The sequence below is a fragment of the Ambystoma mexicanum genome, chromosome 8, assembly GCF_040938575.1.
Source record: "Ambystoma mexicanum isolate Mex_15411 chromosome 8, UKY_AmexF1_1, whole genome shotgun sequence".
Taxonomy (NCBI): Eukaryota; Metazoa; Chordata; class Amphibia; order Caudata; family Ambystomatidae; genus Ambystoma; species Ambystoma mexicanum.
This window is the reverse complement of record NC_090929.1, coordinates 434,718,259-434,735,344: the sequence shown is the minus strand read 5'-3', so window position 1 is coordinate 434,735,344 and position 17,086 is coordinate 434,718,259. Positions and strand designations below refer to the sequence as shown.

Genomic DNA, 17,086 nt, shown 5'->3' with positions numbered 1-17,086 from the left:
CAGTAGTACACCGTAAAGGTTGACTTAAGGCCACCAATTTCAGGCTGGAAGTCCAGTCCAGGGTTGTCGATATGCCTCTTAACGGCATCAATCTATTTGGAAAGAAGGTTGATGAGACCCTGCAGGTCATCAAGGCTGATGCCGAGATGGCTCATCCGTTGGGTACAATATAACAGCGTCACCTGTCCTTTCACTCAGGAAAATTTTAATTTTCATGGACTTTGAGGGATTGTAGATCCTCCTACTGTCTGCAAATGTCCCGCACCGGCACCACCAAAGAGGGTTACAAGGGAAGATCACAGTCCTATTGAGGAAACCAGCGACGACACAGCATTTCCTCCAAAAGTCAAGTGCCAAAGCAGGCCTGACCAGGCCCTGACCCCTCACTTCAACGCCCCAGTAGGGGGGTAGCTTGCCAACTTGGTCACACAGTGGAAATACTTCACCACCGAGAAATGGGTGCTATCCATCATTCAACAGGGCCATACCCTGGAGTCAATCGGGCCACTCGCCTCCGTTTTTCCCATACCAAAAGCAGAAAAACACCTATCCCTGCTGCTATAAGAGGTACAGTGCCTCCTACTAAAAGGGGTGATCCAGGTTGTACAAGAGAACCTGCTGGGCACCGGAGTAGACTGCAGGTACTTTCTGGTGAAAAATAAATCGACTCCTGGACCAGCTGAAAGAAGGGGATTTCCTCTACTCTCTAGACCTAGAGGATGCATACTTCCATATCCCCATTCATCAGCAGCACAGACGTTTCCTCCGATTCAGGGTCGCAGGAAAACACCACTAATTCAAGCCCTCCACTTTGGTTAAAATTAGCACCAAGGGTGTTCACCAAATTCCTGGCTCCAGTAGCGTCTCACCTCCGGTGTGCAGGCATGCACACTTACCCGTATCTGGACGACTGGTTGGTGCGCGCCCCATCGCTTCCACTAGCGACGGAACACACCAAGAAAACAATCCTGTGTCTAACATTACTGGGGTTCTCTGTGAACTTTGCGAAGTCCTTCTTAAATCCTGCTCAGAACTCGCTGTTCTTGGGGTCACGCTGCAACACTCTTGCATGTGTTGCCACGCTTTAAGAAGAGAGGGTGAATACTATCCTGCAGCTGTCATGCTTACTGATTGCTTCAGTCTGCTCTCTCAAATCCCTCCTGGGAGTGATGACCTCATGCATCCTATTATCCCATACTGCATACTCCTAATAAGGCCATTTCAGGAGTTCCTGGATGACTGTTGGCAACAAATATCAGGGTCTTGGAGGACAAGCTTCACCTCACACCCTCCTTTCGAAACGCCTTTCTATGGTGGTCATTGTCTCAAACTCGCTCAGGGAGCCCCCTTTCGCCTTCCGGCTCATCAGGTCACAGTGACCACGGATGCCTGCCTCCAGGGGTGATGAGCTCACAAAGGAGAATTCCACATCAGAGACCTGTGGTTGCCTGAAGGAAAAGCCCTACACATCAGTGTTCTGGAGCTGAGGGTGGTGTTCTGGGCCCTGAAGTTCTTCAAGCCACACTTGCATAAACGGGTGGTTTGTGTCTTCAAAGACACCATCATATTCTATATTCGCAAGAAAGGGGGCACCCGCTATCCGATTCTGTCTGCAGAGGCCCAGCGCTATGGACATGGACACTGGCGCATTACATCTTTATAATTCCCTTACATCTGCCAGGATCGACAATACCATAGTGGATTCGCTCATCAGGGAAGTCACGTCCTACTACGAATGGGAACTTCACCAAGGCCAAGTTCTCCATCTCTTCTCCAAGTCGCGTCATCCGGAGATCGACTTGTTCTTAACAGCGATCAACAAGAAACGCGCCAAGTTTACAAGCAAGTTTCCCTAAAGGGACAGCCTGGGGGAAGTTTTCTCATTCCCATGTGAAAGACTATTCCTTTACGCCTTTCGTCCAATGCCTCTGTTAGCTCGAATTCTCCGTACACTCAAACAGAACCACTGCACAATGATCCTGGTGGCCACGGCAAATTTGGTACTCTGACCTGCTTCGCCTGTTGGTGGCTCCCTACATCAAGTTGCCCCCGTTCTCAAACCTTCTCTCCAGAGATGACGGGGCCGTCCTGCACCACGATCCGGCGTCCCTCAACTTGACGGCCTGGTTTCTGCAACCCTAAAATTTGGAAACATACCACTACCGCCAGACTGCAGAAAAACTTTTGCCAGGGCAAAAGGGCCATCTACATTGTCCTACTACAGAAGCAAGTAGAAGCGCTTTAGGATGGTGTGCATCTCAACACCTGGAACCGTTGCATGTTCAGGCTGCAGACATCTTGTCATACCTCCTGTCTTTGGCAACTGCTGGTTTAGCACACTCTTCTATCAAGGTGTATTTAGCGCCCATTTTGCACTACATGCGCGCCTCAGGTGCGCCTTCCATTTGGTCACACACGTTGGTAAAAGAATTCCTCAAAAGACTTTTTTGTGCTTTTACCCCTGTCCGATCCCCTGCTCCAGCTTGGGAACCCAACATGGTCCTCTCAAAGCTAATGGGCCTTCCTTTTTGAGCCTCTACACAGAGCCTCCTTGAAGTTTCTTTCCTGGAAGACAGCATTCCTAGTTGCCATTACTTTAGCCAGACGGTGGGCAAACTGCAGGCCCTCTCCTGCAAGCCTCCCTACTTGACTTTTCATCATTCTAAGGTGGTCCTTTGTACAAACCCTTCCTCCATGCTGAAGGCCCCTTCTGCTTCCACCATAATGAACCCTTGATTCTATCAGTGTTCTTTGGCTCTCCTTCGTCTCTGACAGAACAATCCTTACATTCCCTGGATGTCGTCCGAGCCCTCATTCTATGTGGCACACGCTAAAGAGTTCCGAAAGTATTCACAGTTGTTTGTTGCCTTTGGTTCCTGTTGGCAAGGTCAACGCCCTTCCAAAGTCTACCATTGCGAGATGGCCGCCAGCAGGGGTGTTGCTAGGTCTGGAAAAGATCCGGGGCTAAGCTAATGTTGGGACTGCCGGGACTCGGGGCTAGCTAACCTATTTAGTTGCAGCCCCTGAGCTTCTATCCGGGGCTACAACCAAAACACCCAGGGCTATAGCCCCTTAAGCCCCCCTTAGCAACGCCTCTGGCCGCCAGCCTGCATTTCCCACTGCCATAGTCTGTCCACAGGCCCCTTCCAGGAAGACAAAGAGCACACTTGATGAGGGTCGTCGCCTCTACTACAGAGTTCCTGTCCCGTGTTCCTTTGCTCGACATCTGCAGGGCAGTCACATGATGTGGAGGTCTGTCTATACCGTCACACGGTTCTACGCGTCGATACGGATTTCAGGGAGGAGTCCCGAGTTGGCCAGGCAGTGCTTCGCAACCTGTTTGCATGATGTGAGTGTTCCAGAAGTGAGTTGGTTACTTCTGCTGAGCTGTGCCTCTGCCAGTTTTGGTTGTGTATAGGTACTGCTGTATAATCTTATTCAAGAGCATGTTAATCCATGAAAGATCGGTTATATGTGATCTAATAGTTGAAAAAAACATAGACGATGACTCGATATTTTTTTTTTAAGGCGCTAAACACCCTTCCCAGCATATTTTATGACTGGTGCAATCATATAAACAAACTTCAGTCCCAGAATATTTGGGGAAAGTGCTGGATAGTGCATTAAAAAAAATATTGAGTCACCATCGATGTTTATTTCCAGCGACTATATCATTGGATACCAATAGAGCAAATTCTGGAGAAGGAATAAGTTAATTACGTGTAACTCCTGATCTCCAGCATTGGTATCTTTCATTGATTTACATGCAACCCTCCATTCTACCCCTCTCTGGCTCTTCTTGATTCTTACTGCCACACTACGTATGCTGCCTAATTTGTAGATGCCACCAGGGGTGGAGCTAAGTGGACCTGTCTAATCGGCTATGGCAGTATGACCCAAAATTATTCTTATGGAGCACTAAGGTGACAAGCAGTTTAGAAATGTAAAAGTAAGCTGCTTTAATGGTACGAGGATTTCCAGTCTGACGATCGAGAATATTCAAAAGCATGTGAATCCGTGAAAGATACCAATGCTGGAGAACGGGAGTTACAGGTAAGTAACTTATTCCAACTGTTCATCAGCCCATTTACATTCTCAACTTGATGAGTTTTGACCAACAGTAGTGTCAGGTCTGGGGCAGCTTCCTCCCTGCCAGGTGAGTTTGGGTGCACTGGTGGCTTGTATTCTCTTATGGTTTGTGACTAAGAATTCTCTCATAAAGTTACAGAACAACACAAATGCCCACTCTGACATGTGTTCTTTTTGTAGTGCCTGCGCCTTCTGATGCACACATTCAACCGTGAGCTGAACCAAGTATGCAGCAGTATCAGTGACTGTAAGGTATGCAAAGCCTTGGGTTACTGGGCGGCATTGGTGGGGCAGCGCAGGAAGAGTATGAAGAGGAAATCAAAAGGGCTATTACATATGTTTCAGTGCCTTTCAGCTGTGCAGCAATGTTGTTGAATATAAGGCACACAAGCCTGCATGTTTACTCGTTATGTGTCCCTCTAGATGTTTTGGACTTAAAAATACCATCAACCCTAGCAATCATAGGCTAGGGGTAAAGGATCGAAGGGAGTTGTAGTCCAAAACATCTGGAGGGCCACATAATGAGTAACCATGCCAGGGTGACCGAGACATTGGAGTAGTTCCAGAGAGGATGGCAATGAGAGCCTAAGCCAACTTGTAACTTAGTCATACAACAAGTGATTCTGTCGCTTCAGCAGTATAGGTTGAAAGGAAGCAGCTCTTGTCCATCAGAGTATACAGGGAGTGTGTCAGGCATCCAGTTATTCTGATATTGTATTTCATACAAATTAATGGTTTGTGCTGTGATGGGGTTTTATAAGACAGAGCTAAGTGTGTAAGGCTTGGTGATCTGTTCTGACCTCTGATAGCACAGTCATTTTAATAATGGTGACAAATCAAACTATGAACTTTCTTCAGTTCTGGCAGCTTAAAGCTCCATTAGGTATAGTGCATAGAGCTTTTTATGTCATAGCAGGAGCAGAGTTCTGATCTTTTTCTCTTGTCTTGCATTTTCCTAATTTTCTCTAGGTTTTTCTCAAAGTCTTGTACACACTGGCAAGTGTTTAAACTGTATGCTTCTGTTAGCTTTCAGATATCTCCCCGATGGGACGGGACCCATCTCTTTCCAGTTTCAGCAGTGCAACTCTCACCCCCTCATCAACCTGCCCATCTCTGGCTGACTCTCGGTGCAGCTCCATCGACCAGAAGTAAGTCTTAAGAGTGCTGCATTGGCTCACGTTTTATACTTGGTCACTGAATCTATCCCTTTTAGAATAATGCTTCCAATCCAGCTCAGTGAAGGGCTCACAGTCATTGTCTAATAATGGCTCCTGAAGCAAGATGTTTTCTTTCTGGGATGATCTTCCCTTCAATAAAGTTGCCTCAACACTCTGCGCCAATTGGTACTAGGGAGGTTTTTCAGTAACACTTTGGGAAGGGGTTCAGAAGACCAAACCAGCAGTGTATTAAGAAGGTGTCCACCAAGCTTGTCCAAAACACTAAATGCTGGTGTGGCAATGTAGTCTGGCTTCACCCTTCGGAGGGGTTGGGATGGTATAAAGTTACACACATATGCACACACAGTATGCACATGAAGTACACATTAATTGTACACATATACTGAAAATATATGTACTATTTATTATAAGTATTGTATATGGTGTTAGTTCTCCAAATCTACCTCAGGGAGGGGCGTGTGGATCACTATGGCCCCCGTGCTCTTGTATCGCAGGGCAATTGTGCACTGTGTTACTCCTAAGTTACTATACTATGGACACACAAACATAAGACACAAAGAAAACACATGAATCTATTCAACAATAGAATACTTTTATTCATACACAGCAATGCATGATGCAAACACTACTATAATGCATATCTCGAATTTGCACCTTTTATGCTTTGGATGCAAATCTACAATGCAATGCAATAACTGTAAGCCTAACAGGCTTCTAATGCAAGCAATCTAATAGCAACTTACCCAGTGTATTCATACATATGGCAAGTGTCAGCATTCAGCATTCCTCTCCAATCCACACCACACGTGTGTCTCTCTCTCTCTCTCTCTCTCTCTCTCTCTCTCTCTCTCTCTCTCTCTCTCTCTCTCTCTCTCTCTCTCTCTCTCTCTCTCTCTCTCTCTCTCTCTCTCTCTCTCTCTCTCTCTCTCTCTCTCTCTCTCTCTCTCTCTCTCTCTCTCTCTCTCTCTCTCTCTCTCTCTCTCAGACAATCCCTGTCTGATTACCCCATCTATCATGTTAGCCAAAGCTCTGTATGAGTGTCTGTCATAATTCCCTGTTGGCACGTGTCTTATTCAGATCCATACTCCCCTCTTGCCATGTGCAAGCTTCCCTCTCTGCAACCAGCCAGTCAGTCATGGCCTCTCCTCTCAGTGGTCTGGTCTTACTGCCAACTCTCTCTGCCAGTCTGGTCACTCGAACTGCCTCAATGCCTCTGCCAAGCTCTCAAACTCTCCCAAGCTGGTCTGCCAAGGCTGCATGCCAATGCCTCCATCAATGCCACACCAAACGCCTCTCTCAATCTCACAGTCAGCTCCATCTAGCAACTCCCAAAGCCTTGCCTCTGGTTGTACTATTCAATGACGTACATAAATCTCTATGGTTACAGGTCTCTCTCTCTGTCAGCATTTCTAAATCTGAGCAGTGCCTAAAAGTCTGGGATGCACTGCGTGTTCTGTCCAATTACTGCGTGTTTTTGTCATCGTGACATTTCAGCCTATCTTGTACATGCAATCTGTGGTACGTGTTACCATACCATCTCCCATATTCCTCTATTCACTCCACTGAAATCCCTCTCTTCTGTCTCCATGAGGCAAAGCACTCCCTGCATGGCCCCCACCTTTTCTGTCTGTTAACACCAGCCAGGCAGGCCTGATAAGCCAGCCCTTCTCCGTTCTCCACTCGGACAAGAGTCACGTTATCTGTGTCTGAACAACCAAACTGTTTACGCATTCCAATCTTTCACAGTGTACCATAACAACTTCACACAGAGCCAAGTGGCACTTCTATTCAGTCTGTCTCATTCAGGATGGCTTCAAAAGGCCATAGGCCTCGTGCTTTCTAGCGTTTACTCTCTCTCTCGCAATGGCAAGCGCTATTCATAGTGTCTCAATGCATACTCTAAGTGCACACTCATGCATGTCTCTACTACATACATAATACAATAATACATAACAGTCAGTCTATCTCTACATGTCTCTACAAAGGCACTTCAAATATAACAGACCTCACTCTATAGTAATTGCAAATGGCTACATATATATGGATAATGGATAACTAATCAGTACTAATCAGAATGAATGATGTATATTTAATCCCTAAATGGGTAATGATTCTCTAATGATAACAAACCAGGCTTCTCCATATTATCTGGTTTCACAATGGGAAAAACATGAGTACTAAGGATTAATAAACAACACAATATTCATAGAAAAATGGCAAAGGGTTCAAGGGAATCAACCTCACTTCAAAATCTAGTGGGACGAGGCAGTCACTAACAGTTAAATATTGCAGACCTTTGCAGGTTATCAGGAGGGAGCTAAAAAGGTCAGCATAATTTGGAAGACTCAAATGTCGACCAATCAGGCAATAAGTAAATATAGTACTCAGTCTGTTAAGGACCCGGAAGACCCGCAAACTCAGTATCAACAATGAGTGTACATTCAAACACAATTTTGCTGCTAAAAGGAACTACATTTTGAGTGAAATGCAGTGAAGTGATGATTTACCACTCTAAAATAGATATCAAAACACCTGTACACTTTGAAAATACCTTGATTGTCCTGAAAACTCCAGGGCCAGAGGGAGCCAAAGGAAAATACCATTTCACTGTATGACGAATCTAAGGTCGTCCCTTCTCCCCCAGAGGGAGACCTTTCCCACGGGGCCAGGGAGGTGCATCCACAGTACTTTATTCCCCCTGGGGGTGGTGCACTGGGGGATGATCACATGGGAGAGGAAGCCCCTTATCGGATTAGGGACAACCATTCCAGAGAATGCGGTATTCAACCTCTTTAGTAGACCCTCCCTCCTTACCCAAGCCAAACTATCCTTCCCTGTCCACAGATAGTGTTAATTCTGCAATTGTGAGGCTATCCGACCTGATAAGTTAGAGCTGAATAGCGGTCCTAAAAATACCAACTGTTTCCCATTTAGCTCTACTATAAGTACTGTGCGGTAGATGATGACCAGGAGTAGGATGATCACTCCAGAGAACAGGAGTGAATGGTCTAGTCTCTCACTGTATCAGATTGGCCCAGGGAAATACAACACTGCAGAAGGTAACAAAAATGGAGAGCGCCATCCTCCAGCGAGGATGACCCAGAACCGGCAAATAGGGAACCACAGCAGGAGACGCCAAGCACAGTGGCGAACGGGAGCAAGAAAGTAGTCAGTGGAGGAGAAGCTCCTTTGCACGCTGCCTGAACAAGCCTCTGGGCGTCCCCAAGTCCGACAAGACGCCGGAAAGCAAAGCCCCAGCCCAAGAGGGCAGAAGGGACTGGAGGAGCGATCGCCAACGAGAAGGGATAACCAAATGCAGATTGATCGGCAGGGACACCGCCGACCACAGAGAACGTCTGAATGCTGCCAGAGCCTCAGAGGGAAGCACTGCTGCCCGGAAGACGTGTACCATAGAAACAGGTATGCGGGCTAACTGACAGGTGCTGGAGGTCTGGGAGGTGTCAGGGAGCAATTGAAAAATGTAATAAGGGTCTGGGACCCTGAAAGAAATTGAGAGAGTACAGAGGGGAGTATATGCTTGGCAGGAGAGTAAATCAAGCTATTGCAACAGCACAGTGCGATTCTGGGACCCGCACCCACCTGAGAACATGTGAATAAGACGGTCTGGAACCCTGATAGAAGCCGATAGAGTACAGAAGAGAGCATCTGCTCGGCTGGAGAGTAAACCAAGCTATTGCGTCAACACTGGGAGTCTGGGACCCACACCCATATGAGAGCAAGCGAATAAGAGGGGACCCTGAATTGAAGCAGAGACAATACAGAAGGTAGCATATGCTTGAATGGAGAGTTAACCAAGTCATTGCAACCGAACATTGCAAGTCTGGGACCCGCACCTATATAAGAGCCGAAGAATAAGAGGAGCTGGTACCCTGAGAGATAAGAGCCAAGGAATAAGAGGGTCTGGGACCCTGAGACTAATAGAAATAGTCCACTAAAGGATATATGCTTGGCAGGAGAGTAAACCAAGCTATTGCAATTGCACATATTGCAAGTCTGGGACTCAAACCCACATGAGTCTCTGAGTAAGAGGGTCGGGGACCCGGAAAGTAAGAGACTGATCAAGAAGAAAACCCATGATTAGCAGGGAAGTATACCAAGCTGGTATAATAAAGAAGTGCGAGTCCCAGACTCCTTGTGAAAATATAAAAGTACAGTGACATTTACCTACGAAGATACAGGGTCTGGAACCCAAAGAAAGGAATGTAGACCCAGGAGTTATCCAGGGGAAAGGAGCAAAACCTTAATCCCTGGAGTTATAAATTGTGAAACATTTCTTTCATCATTTTGATTTCTCGAGACACTGGGAACTTTTCTGTTGGCGAGAGTTGTCATTAACACTTTACCTTGGAAGAGATCATCCTTGCACTGTTGATTTAGGTTGTTAGTGTTAGGGACAGAAGTAGGGTTTTGGGACACGACCGTAACAGACTTTCTATTTGACATCCTGACATATTCACTAGTTTTCTTTGAGGCAGGGAAAACCCCTTGGAGCTTTAGAGACAGAGAGGCATTTTTCCAACCCTTTACTGGTTAATAAAAGTTTATAATCAAAAACATGCCACCTTTGTGTCCGAGCCTTACTTCAGCACCCTGCAAGATTGGTATCATGGAAGGAGACACAGACAACAGATTCAATATAAAAAACGTTTTTATTAATGAAATTGTCAGGATGGAGTAAGGCTTAACTTGCCCTATACTAAGGTGGGATTTGCTTACCTAAAGAAACGAAAGAAAGTCTGTGTTAATAAGTCCAAGTGAAAAGTCTGTCTGTGTCCAAAACTTATACTTGCCCCCATAACTAGAACGGAACGATGTATTGGGATGTCAACCATAAACTAAATAGTGTTCCAAAAGTAAAGTTCTGAGCTTTTTCCAGCTCAGGTTTACGCATCAGCTTCTCTTCTCCCAATGTCAAGCTCTTTACAATGTTCAATTTACCTTCTTTTGGGCTTGCAGCAATAAAGTTCCACACTTTTGTAAAGGTCAAAATGCCCTTCTCCAAGTTCAATCCAGTTGCAGTGCAACATGTCTCAGGGTTCCCTTCCCCAAGATCATTATAACAAGGAGACACAAAAAGAAGTATCTTAGAGCATTGGTTTCATATTTCAACAGTTCATCACAACTTAGGGTTCCCTTCCCCTTGTCTGGTATACACCAATGGTTGGTTTCTTTCTTCCACAACAGCAAACCTCCTTGTTAGCATATAAGGGTTCTCTGGTCTTGGCGTAGTTTTAGACCACACGGTGCACCCATTACAGGTCACGCAACCAGGAACTTCTTCCAGGTTTCATTGAGTAATTCAAGATTTAGTCAAACAAGCATTTTCTCAAATGCAGTTCATTGACTTTCACATATCAGTGGTTTGTCAACCTTGACCTTAACTTTGCACTCAGGATCTTTCCTTCACCTTAACTTTACATTGATTAGCAGTGCCAAAGTGCAAGGTTGTTCTTTCCTTTCACTTTAATTCAAAAGGTATATGTTTTGCTTATTCCATTCAGTACAATATTCAAGGTATTCCTTTTTGCTTATTTCTTCTTATTCAGTGTTCCATAAATGCATCTTTGCTTAGTTCATTTAATTTGGTATTCCAAAAATGCTGTTTTACTTGTTTCATTCAATTCGATATTTAATAAACACCACTTTACTAGTTTCTTTCTATCCGGTATTCAATAAAGACAACTTTGCTTCTTTACGTAGACAGCTATTACATGTACAGTTTTTCAGAGTTCCCTGTCGTGTTTAAGTGTCCCAGGCAGTTACCCAGACTCTGCAGCTCCTCATAACTGCATCTCCCTCTTCGCTGGAAAGCCTGATCACCAGGTGCTTCAAACCGCATGGCCCTCACTCTTCGGCAGCACCTGCTGCCGGCTTTTCCTTCCGTGGGCTTTCCTTCCTGCACTGTCACTCCGGCAGCAGTCCCAGGATCTCTGTCTGCATTCCCGCATCTCGACCTCCCTCGCTGCCGCACGGCAGCTTCTGCTGTGCCTTTCTCTTTCCCGGCTTCCTCTTACTGCGGCAGCATTCCACCTCTTATAGACCTGTGGTCCAGTGATGGGCTTCAAAAGGCTGCCTGGCTCTCATTATAGGAACGTGCCTGAACTCTCATCTTTTTCGTCCTAGTTCCAAAGTTGTGAGAGTACCTGTTGTCTATTACTGTCAGTTGCCTCTTCCTCGTCTCAATACTAGAGGGTGGAAAGTATGTACTGTTCATAACCCACAGGTGCCTCTTCCTCCTCACAATACTGTTATGTATCCCAAGAGGGAAATAAAGAGGAAAGGTCTTATAATTAACCAAAAAGGTCAGGGGAGTGTTAGACTGGTTATTACGAGGATAAGGATGCTTTTCTTTCGCCCAATATATCTCATCTACAGTCTTTTCCCCCTTTTGTCTAACATATTTGGGATACAAATACCTCCTGCCCTCCTCAGGGATAACAGGACATGATGAACAAAATCCCATAACTACTTCAGAGATAGGGGTTTCCTTCATCAAATAGGATGTGGAATTCCGTGCTTTACCTAAAGGTATCCCATCTCCACTTCCCAAGGACCCTCTATCCAGGCAATCCTCCCTCGCTTGTCCACCCCAGGGAAGGATCCAAAAGGGATGGCCTTTCCTTGGCCACCTGCACCAAGGATCCCGGGGGAGTAGATGTGGGAAAACCCTCAGGTTTCTCACAACACTTACAACTGTTATAGGAAAGTTAGTTACTTTGACAGTATTTTCAAAGATTCGTAAAGTTTTTTTCCATTGGATTCAACTGAACTAATGCAGTAAACATCCTACTATTGTACTGAAAAGGTAAGTACTTATTAAGTACTGGTCATAGGTGTGGAAATGTAAACAACCACCCAGCTGAGGAGTCTTGGGGATCTCAGAAGGAAAGTTCCAGACCATGGTTCCAGAGGCTGGGAGATGGATGCCTTCATTGTGAGATCGCAGGTCACGCGTGTTAGGATTGTGGCCAGGGGTTCACAGAATAGACACTACATCCTGTGCCAGGAGACCTTGGAGGAGAACAGGAGCAAATGGACACGGGTCCAAGGAGAGAGGGCTACCTAATGAAAGATCTGCCTGCAGTAGAAAAGGCCCTAGGACTGCAGGTTGGTTTTATAATGTATTGCATGCTGAGATTCCTCATCTTCAATATAATCAGCAGTGTCGGCTTGTCCTCAGAAACCTGAATACAGCACGTGGGATAGTGTGACTCCAGCATCATGGTACCTTGACATATCTGCTTCTCGACTTCCGAAGTGGTGTTGGGTGGCCCACATATACAGCTCACCATCCCCCATGACCTTCAGTCCTGTTTTCTGCGTACTCGGCTTAATATCAGTACGTTAAGGTGGAATTTCATTTTTGGCGACCCCTATTCATTTTATGGGGGCACTACTCTTTTGACTTTTTCTCCCTTTTTGGGGGGGGGTCTAATTTTTTTTGGTGGTAGGGACCACTGCCGAAGTCCTCTTGCCACTACATTCCTTTTTACCTTAAGGTATATGGTATTGGGTCACCCATAAATATTCTCAGAGGCACCCAATTTTTGCCCTGGGGTGATTCTATTACCCTGCATTGTATTCACGGGGTAGGCTTATGGCAGCTAATATTTAGCTTTGACTTCAGCAGGGGTGCAAGCCGTTTTACTGCATGAGTATCCCATTGTACCTTTATGGTAGCCATTTGCGTACTAATGTTTTTTTTTATTTCCTACTCTCTGCCATTTTGTTTTAGGGGCTTCCTTTGTTCAGAGCAACCACGAGGCAGGCCTTAAAATGTCCATTCTGCCCATGTGGGCTCTTTGTGAGATCAGGATGACAGCCTTCCAGGTGCATAGCTCTCAACCATTTGTCTTGCAAAGGTGGGTGAAATCACCCGATTTTGTTTCTGGCGGGTGAGACGCCCATTGGAATGAATGGGCGTGCAGGAGGCCTGGCGGGTGAGTCAGCCCTTTGCAAGGCGGGTGACACCCGCCAAAAGCGGGTGAGTTGAGAGCTATGCAGGTGGTTTTATCTGATTAGGCCACTACATTGTGGTGGTAGTTAGTCTGACTGTTGAGGGCAACCTGATTGGCTGGCCGCCAAAATCATTGTTTTTAAATCTTCTAATGGGACTGTTTGGCTAGCAGAAGCCATCCCTTGTGAGTGAAGGAATATATAGGGAAAATCGTGTTGCCATTGCTACTGGATTTTTTGAAGATGAGCCGGTATGCTTACCGGCTCAAATAATTTCCCACTGTTGCTGCATTTTTAGGCCCACTTCTAGCCATACTGGCAAAATGCAGTGGTCTGATCATAGCTGCGGGTTGGTGTTTTGGCTGCTACTGGTTCTCCACAACTGCTCGGTCCATGCCTTCCAACCTGGGACCCTTTTCCATGCTGTATTTTATGCATTTCATTGACTATTCCTGCCATGGTGTGCCACCTTTGTTTTGGATGGTGCTACCCCCTGGAAGGTGGTTGCAACCCCCAACAACCCACCAAATCTGCTTGATTGAGCCATCTGTGGTCACCACCATCATTGTCCTGCTTGCACGGGCTGTTTGCTGATGGGCTTCTTGGTTTGCCTCTAAGCTGCTAGGTTCTGCCTGAGCGGGTTCCTCTGTCTTCCTGGAGAGCATATCTGTATTTAACTTCTAAATGGTGGGTCCAACTCCTGTGAAGGCTGATTGTTCTTCTTTTTAACAATTGGCATCGTCAGTGGCTTACAGTGCCAAGCCCTGGGTGACCGGATCCTTCATTGCACCTTTTAAAAGGAAACTTTACTTACCAGTGTGATGAATCCTACAGAGCCATCACTGATTCCCCGGTGAAGATCACCTGCCACACGGCCTGGCGACGGCAGCTACTACCTGATCCTGACCCTGGGGGAGGGACCATGGTTGCAGATTATGTGGGAGGGGACAGCTGCTGGGAGGATGTGGTGACTCCAGTAGAAGAGGCGCAGTACTACCCCACCCACCCACCGCCTCCTTACTCCCTCTTGAAGAGAACTCCATAACACCTACACACCTGATGGCAATCTACCATTCCAATCAAGACACACATTTAGCATCTTCCATCTCTAATGGTTTTCTGGATAGAAATTCAGAGCAATATCACATTAGAAATCATAGAAATGCTATGGACTCCAATTCCCAGAAAACCGTAGGCACTGAGGCGAGGAAGCGGAGAAAGGAGTTAATGCGGATCAGAAGAAACCAAAGTCAAGCATCCAGACTAGTTGTTTTGGGGAGGCCCAAGTGAACAGACATTTAAAGATGGTATCCGCCAGTGGAGTAACTTTGCTGAAAATGTTGGGGGGGACATGACATCTGAAGAAAAGGTGCCCCAGCCAAATGAATGGGGACAAAATGGTGTGCCATGAAAGTTGGGGGGGACAAACACCCCTGTCCCCCCCCCCCTAAAATTACGCCCATGATATCCGCATTCACGCCAGTGGAATCGGAGAAGGAGGAACCGGAGATGAGAGAACCAGAGCCGAGGCATACAGCAGTAGGAAGGGGAAGGACTGTTTGGGGAGCGCAGGTGTTTCTACTACGCTGCTCGCAAGCTTGACTTACCAGTGTAGTGATAGGCCAAAAGGGACACTGCAGGCACTGAGAGAGAGCCGCCAAGGAACTGGCAGCTGCGGAAGAGCTGTCAGGAACACGGTTGTGCAGAGAAGCAGTGGACGTGCGGGCAGGTGAACGTGAAGCTGTCCGCAGAGCTGGAGAGAGGGCTGCAGTGCGAGAAAGCCAGTTTTGAAGCAGCTTCACTGCTGCAACATACAACCGTTCGGGGACGCTTCAGTACACCAGTGAGTCTATTGGGGGCCCGGGGTGTACCGACAGGCATGTAAGCAATTAAGGATATTTGAATGCCAAACAAGTGAAATACAAAGACGAACTCAAACAAATTCCCTTATATGAGATATCAATATACGAAAAGTTGGAGCCATTATTATCCCAAGCAATTGAATGCCAATGAGAATATAAAAAAGTAAACCTTGAATAAGTCTCCATACATGAGATGTCAGTGTGGGGAAAGTTGGAACAAGTAGTACCTAAATCCAACAATGTCGAGCACAGTGAAGTAATACAACTGTGCTGAAGTAAAGGACGATAAACTCAAAGAGAAATCTTGGTGAAAAGGAACACACCAGGCAGTGAACATTGGGAGGACAGATACCTGCCAGGAGAGTACGCCAGGAGATCTGTAAGACCCAGAAAGGGATTCCTGGCAGCAGAGTATACCAGGAGGTTCAGTAAAGCTGTATCAGGAGTGGACATATACCTGGCAAGAGAGTGTACCAGGGGATCTGTAAGACTCATAAAGAGGATTCCTGGCAGGAGAGTATACCAGGGGGTTCAGTAAAATTTGTGTAAATGATTTTTTTGTCAAAGTGTATGGTAAAGAAGTATACAAGAGACCTTTTTGTCATCCTCAAAATAACTTATTTGAAAGAGACCCTTTTTTCTATCTTAAAAGAACTGTTATTTGAAAAAGGCACTTTGCCATCCTACCTAAATATCCAGGGGAAGGGAACCATCCTCTGGATTCAAAGATGCATCGTTAGAGAAGATACTTTTGTTGGATTTATCTTTTTTAATGAACATTTTTTGCCAAAATATAAGTCAGATACGCTTCATTATACCATTAGTTGATCATTTTTAGTGTGAGGGTCAGATTTGTATGGGTTTGGACACAAGGACAGTTTATATATTTGACGACGAGACAAAATCTGATCTTTAGTTTGTTTCCTAGGTAGGGAAACCCTCTTCAGGATAAGGGCACAAAGGCCTTTATCCAATCCCTTTTATTTTAATAAAGATCGCTGATGTTGTGTCCACCTCTCATTTGTGACCCCTCACACCAGGTTGTTATGCTTTCCTGGAACAGTGTTTTCAGCTACTAACACTGTAAGTACTTACCTCTGATCCCTGGGTTTGAGGGTTATTCAAGATACTCACTCTCCGATCTCCCCATGGTCTGTGGTCATCTTGTTCGGCAGGTCTCCTTCTACCATATTTCCCATTTGGTTAACATTAGGGACTGAATCCTGCTTTGCTTCTCTGCTTGTGGGGCTGCTGGGTCTTCAACCCTCCACTGGATCCCTTCTTCTGGGTCTCCACTGATATCCCTTAAGTTTGTTTATTTTTTTCTGGGTACCTATTGAAAGAAACTGAGACTTGCCTGGCTTTTCCTGTTTCCTGTGAGGCACTGTTCTCAACGCCGGAACTCTTACAAGAGACACTGCAAGATACTTACTAGGACGGTGGCATTTGTCTATAGTCCCCTGAGTTCCTCACCAAGTGCTGGATTATTAGAGACTGGCCCTGATTTATTAGGGATTTTAAAATCGTTGAGTTGGGCGAGTTGGGAAGCAGTCTGTGTTTTTTCCATTTCAATTCAAGGCAGAGCTATACCTATAAAATTGTATTACACTCCTTCATTGGATATTCCTTGGTTTACTGTGGCACTACCTTCCCCTCTTTGTTGTGTAATATGCCCTTCTGGGCCTAGGGACTGTCTTACTAACATATATTCTGGACTTTGGTAGGTCTCCTGGCTGTGTTGGACATTGTGCTTTCCTGTTCACTACATCTAAATGCTACACCTGTTATGTACAAATGCATTATGTATCATACATAATGTAGAATGTAGTTGGAAACCTGTGCCAAGCTCTGTATGGTACTCTGGGATCCTGAACATGATGGTAATTACTTTATAATATTGTCTAGAGTTCTACCCTTTAACTTACATCTGAAAGTCTCTATGTGCTATGTCTGCCACTAGGTATGGGGCTTACATTTTAG

At 45.7% G+C, this 17,086-nt stretch overlaps 1 protein-coding gene across 24 annotated transcripts in view; it reads left to right on the top strand.

Annotated features, from left to right (window-relative positions):
* KIF1B (kinesin family member 1B) overlaps positions 1–17,086 on the top strand; it is a 2,119,562-nt gene that overhangs the window by 2,012,136 nt on the left and 90,340 nt on the right. For all 24 annotated transcript variants that reach the window (XM_069609972.1, XM_069609971.1, XM_069609973.1 and 21 more), the window contains 2 exons: positions 4,270–4,341; positions 5,116–5,237. In XM_069609972.1, coding sequence (XP_069466073.1) covers positions 4,270–4,341; positions 5,116–5,237 — 194 coding nt within the window. The remainder of the gene's footprint in view (positions 1–4,269; positions 4,342–5,115; positions 5,238–17,086) is intronic.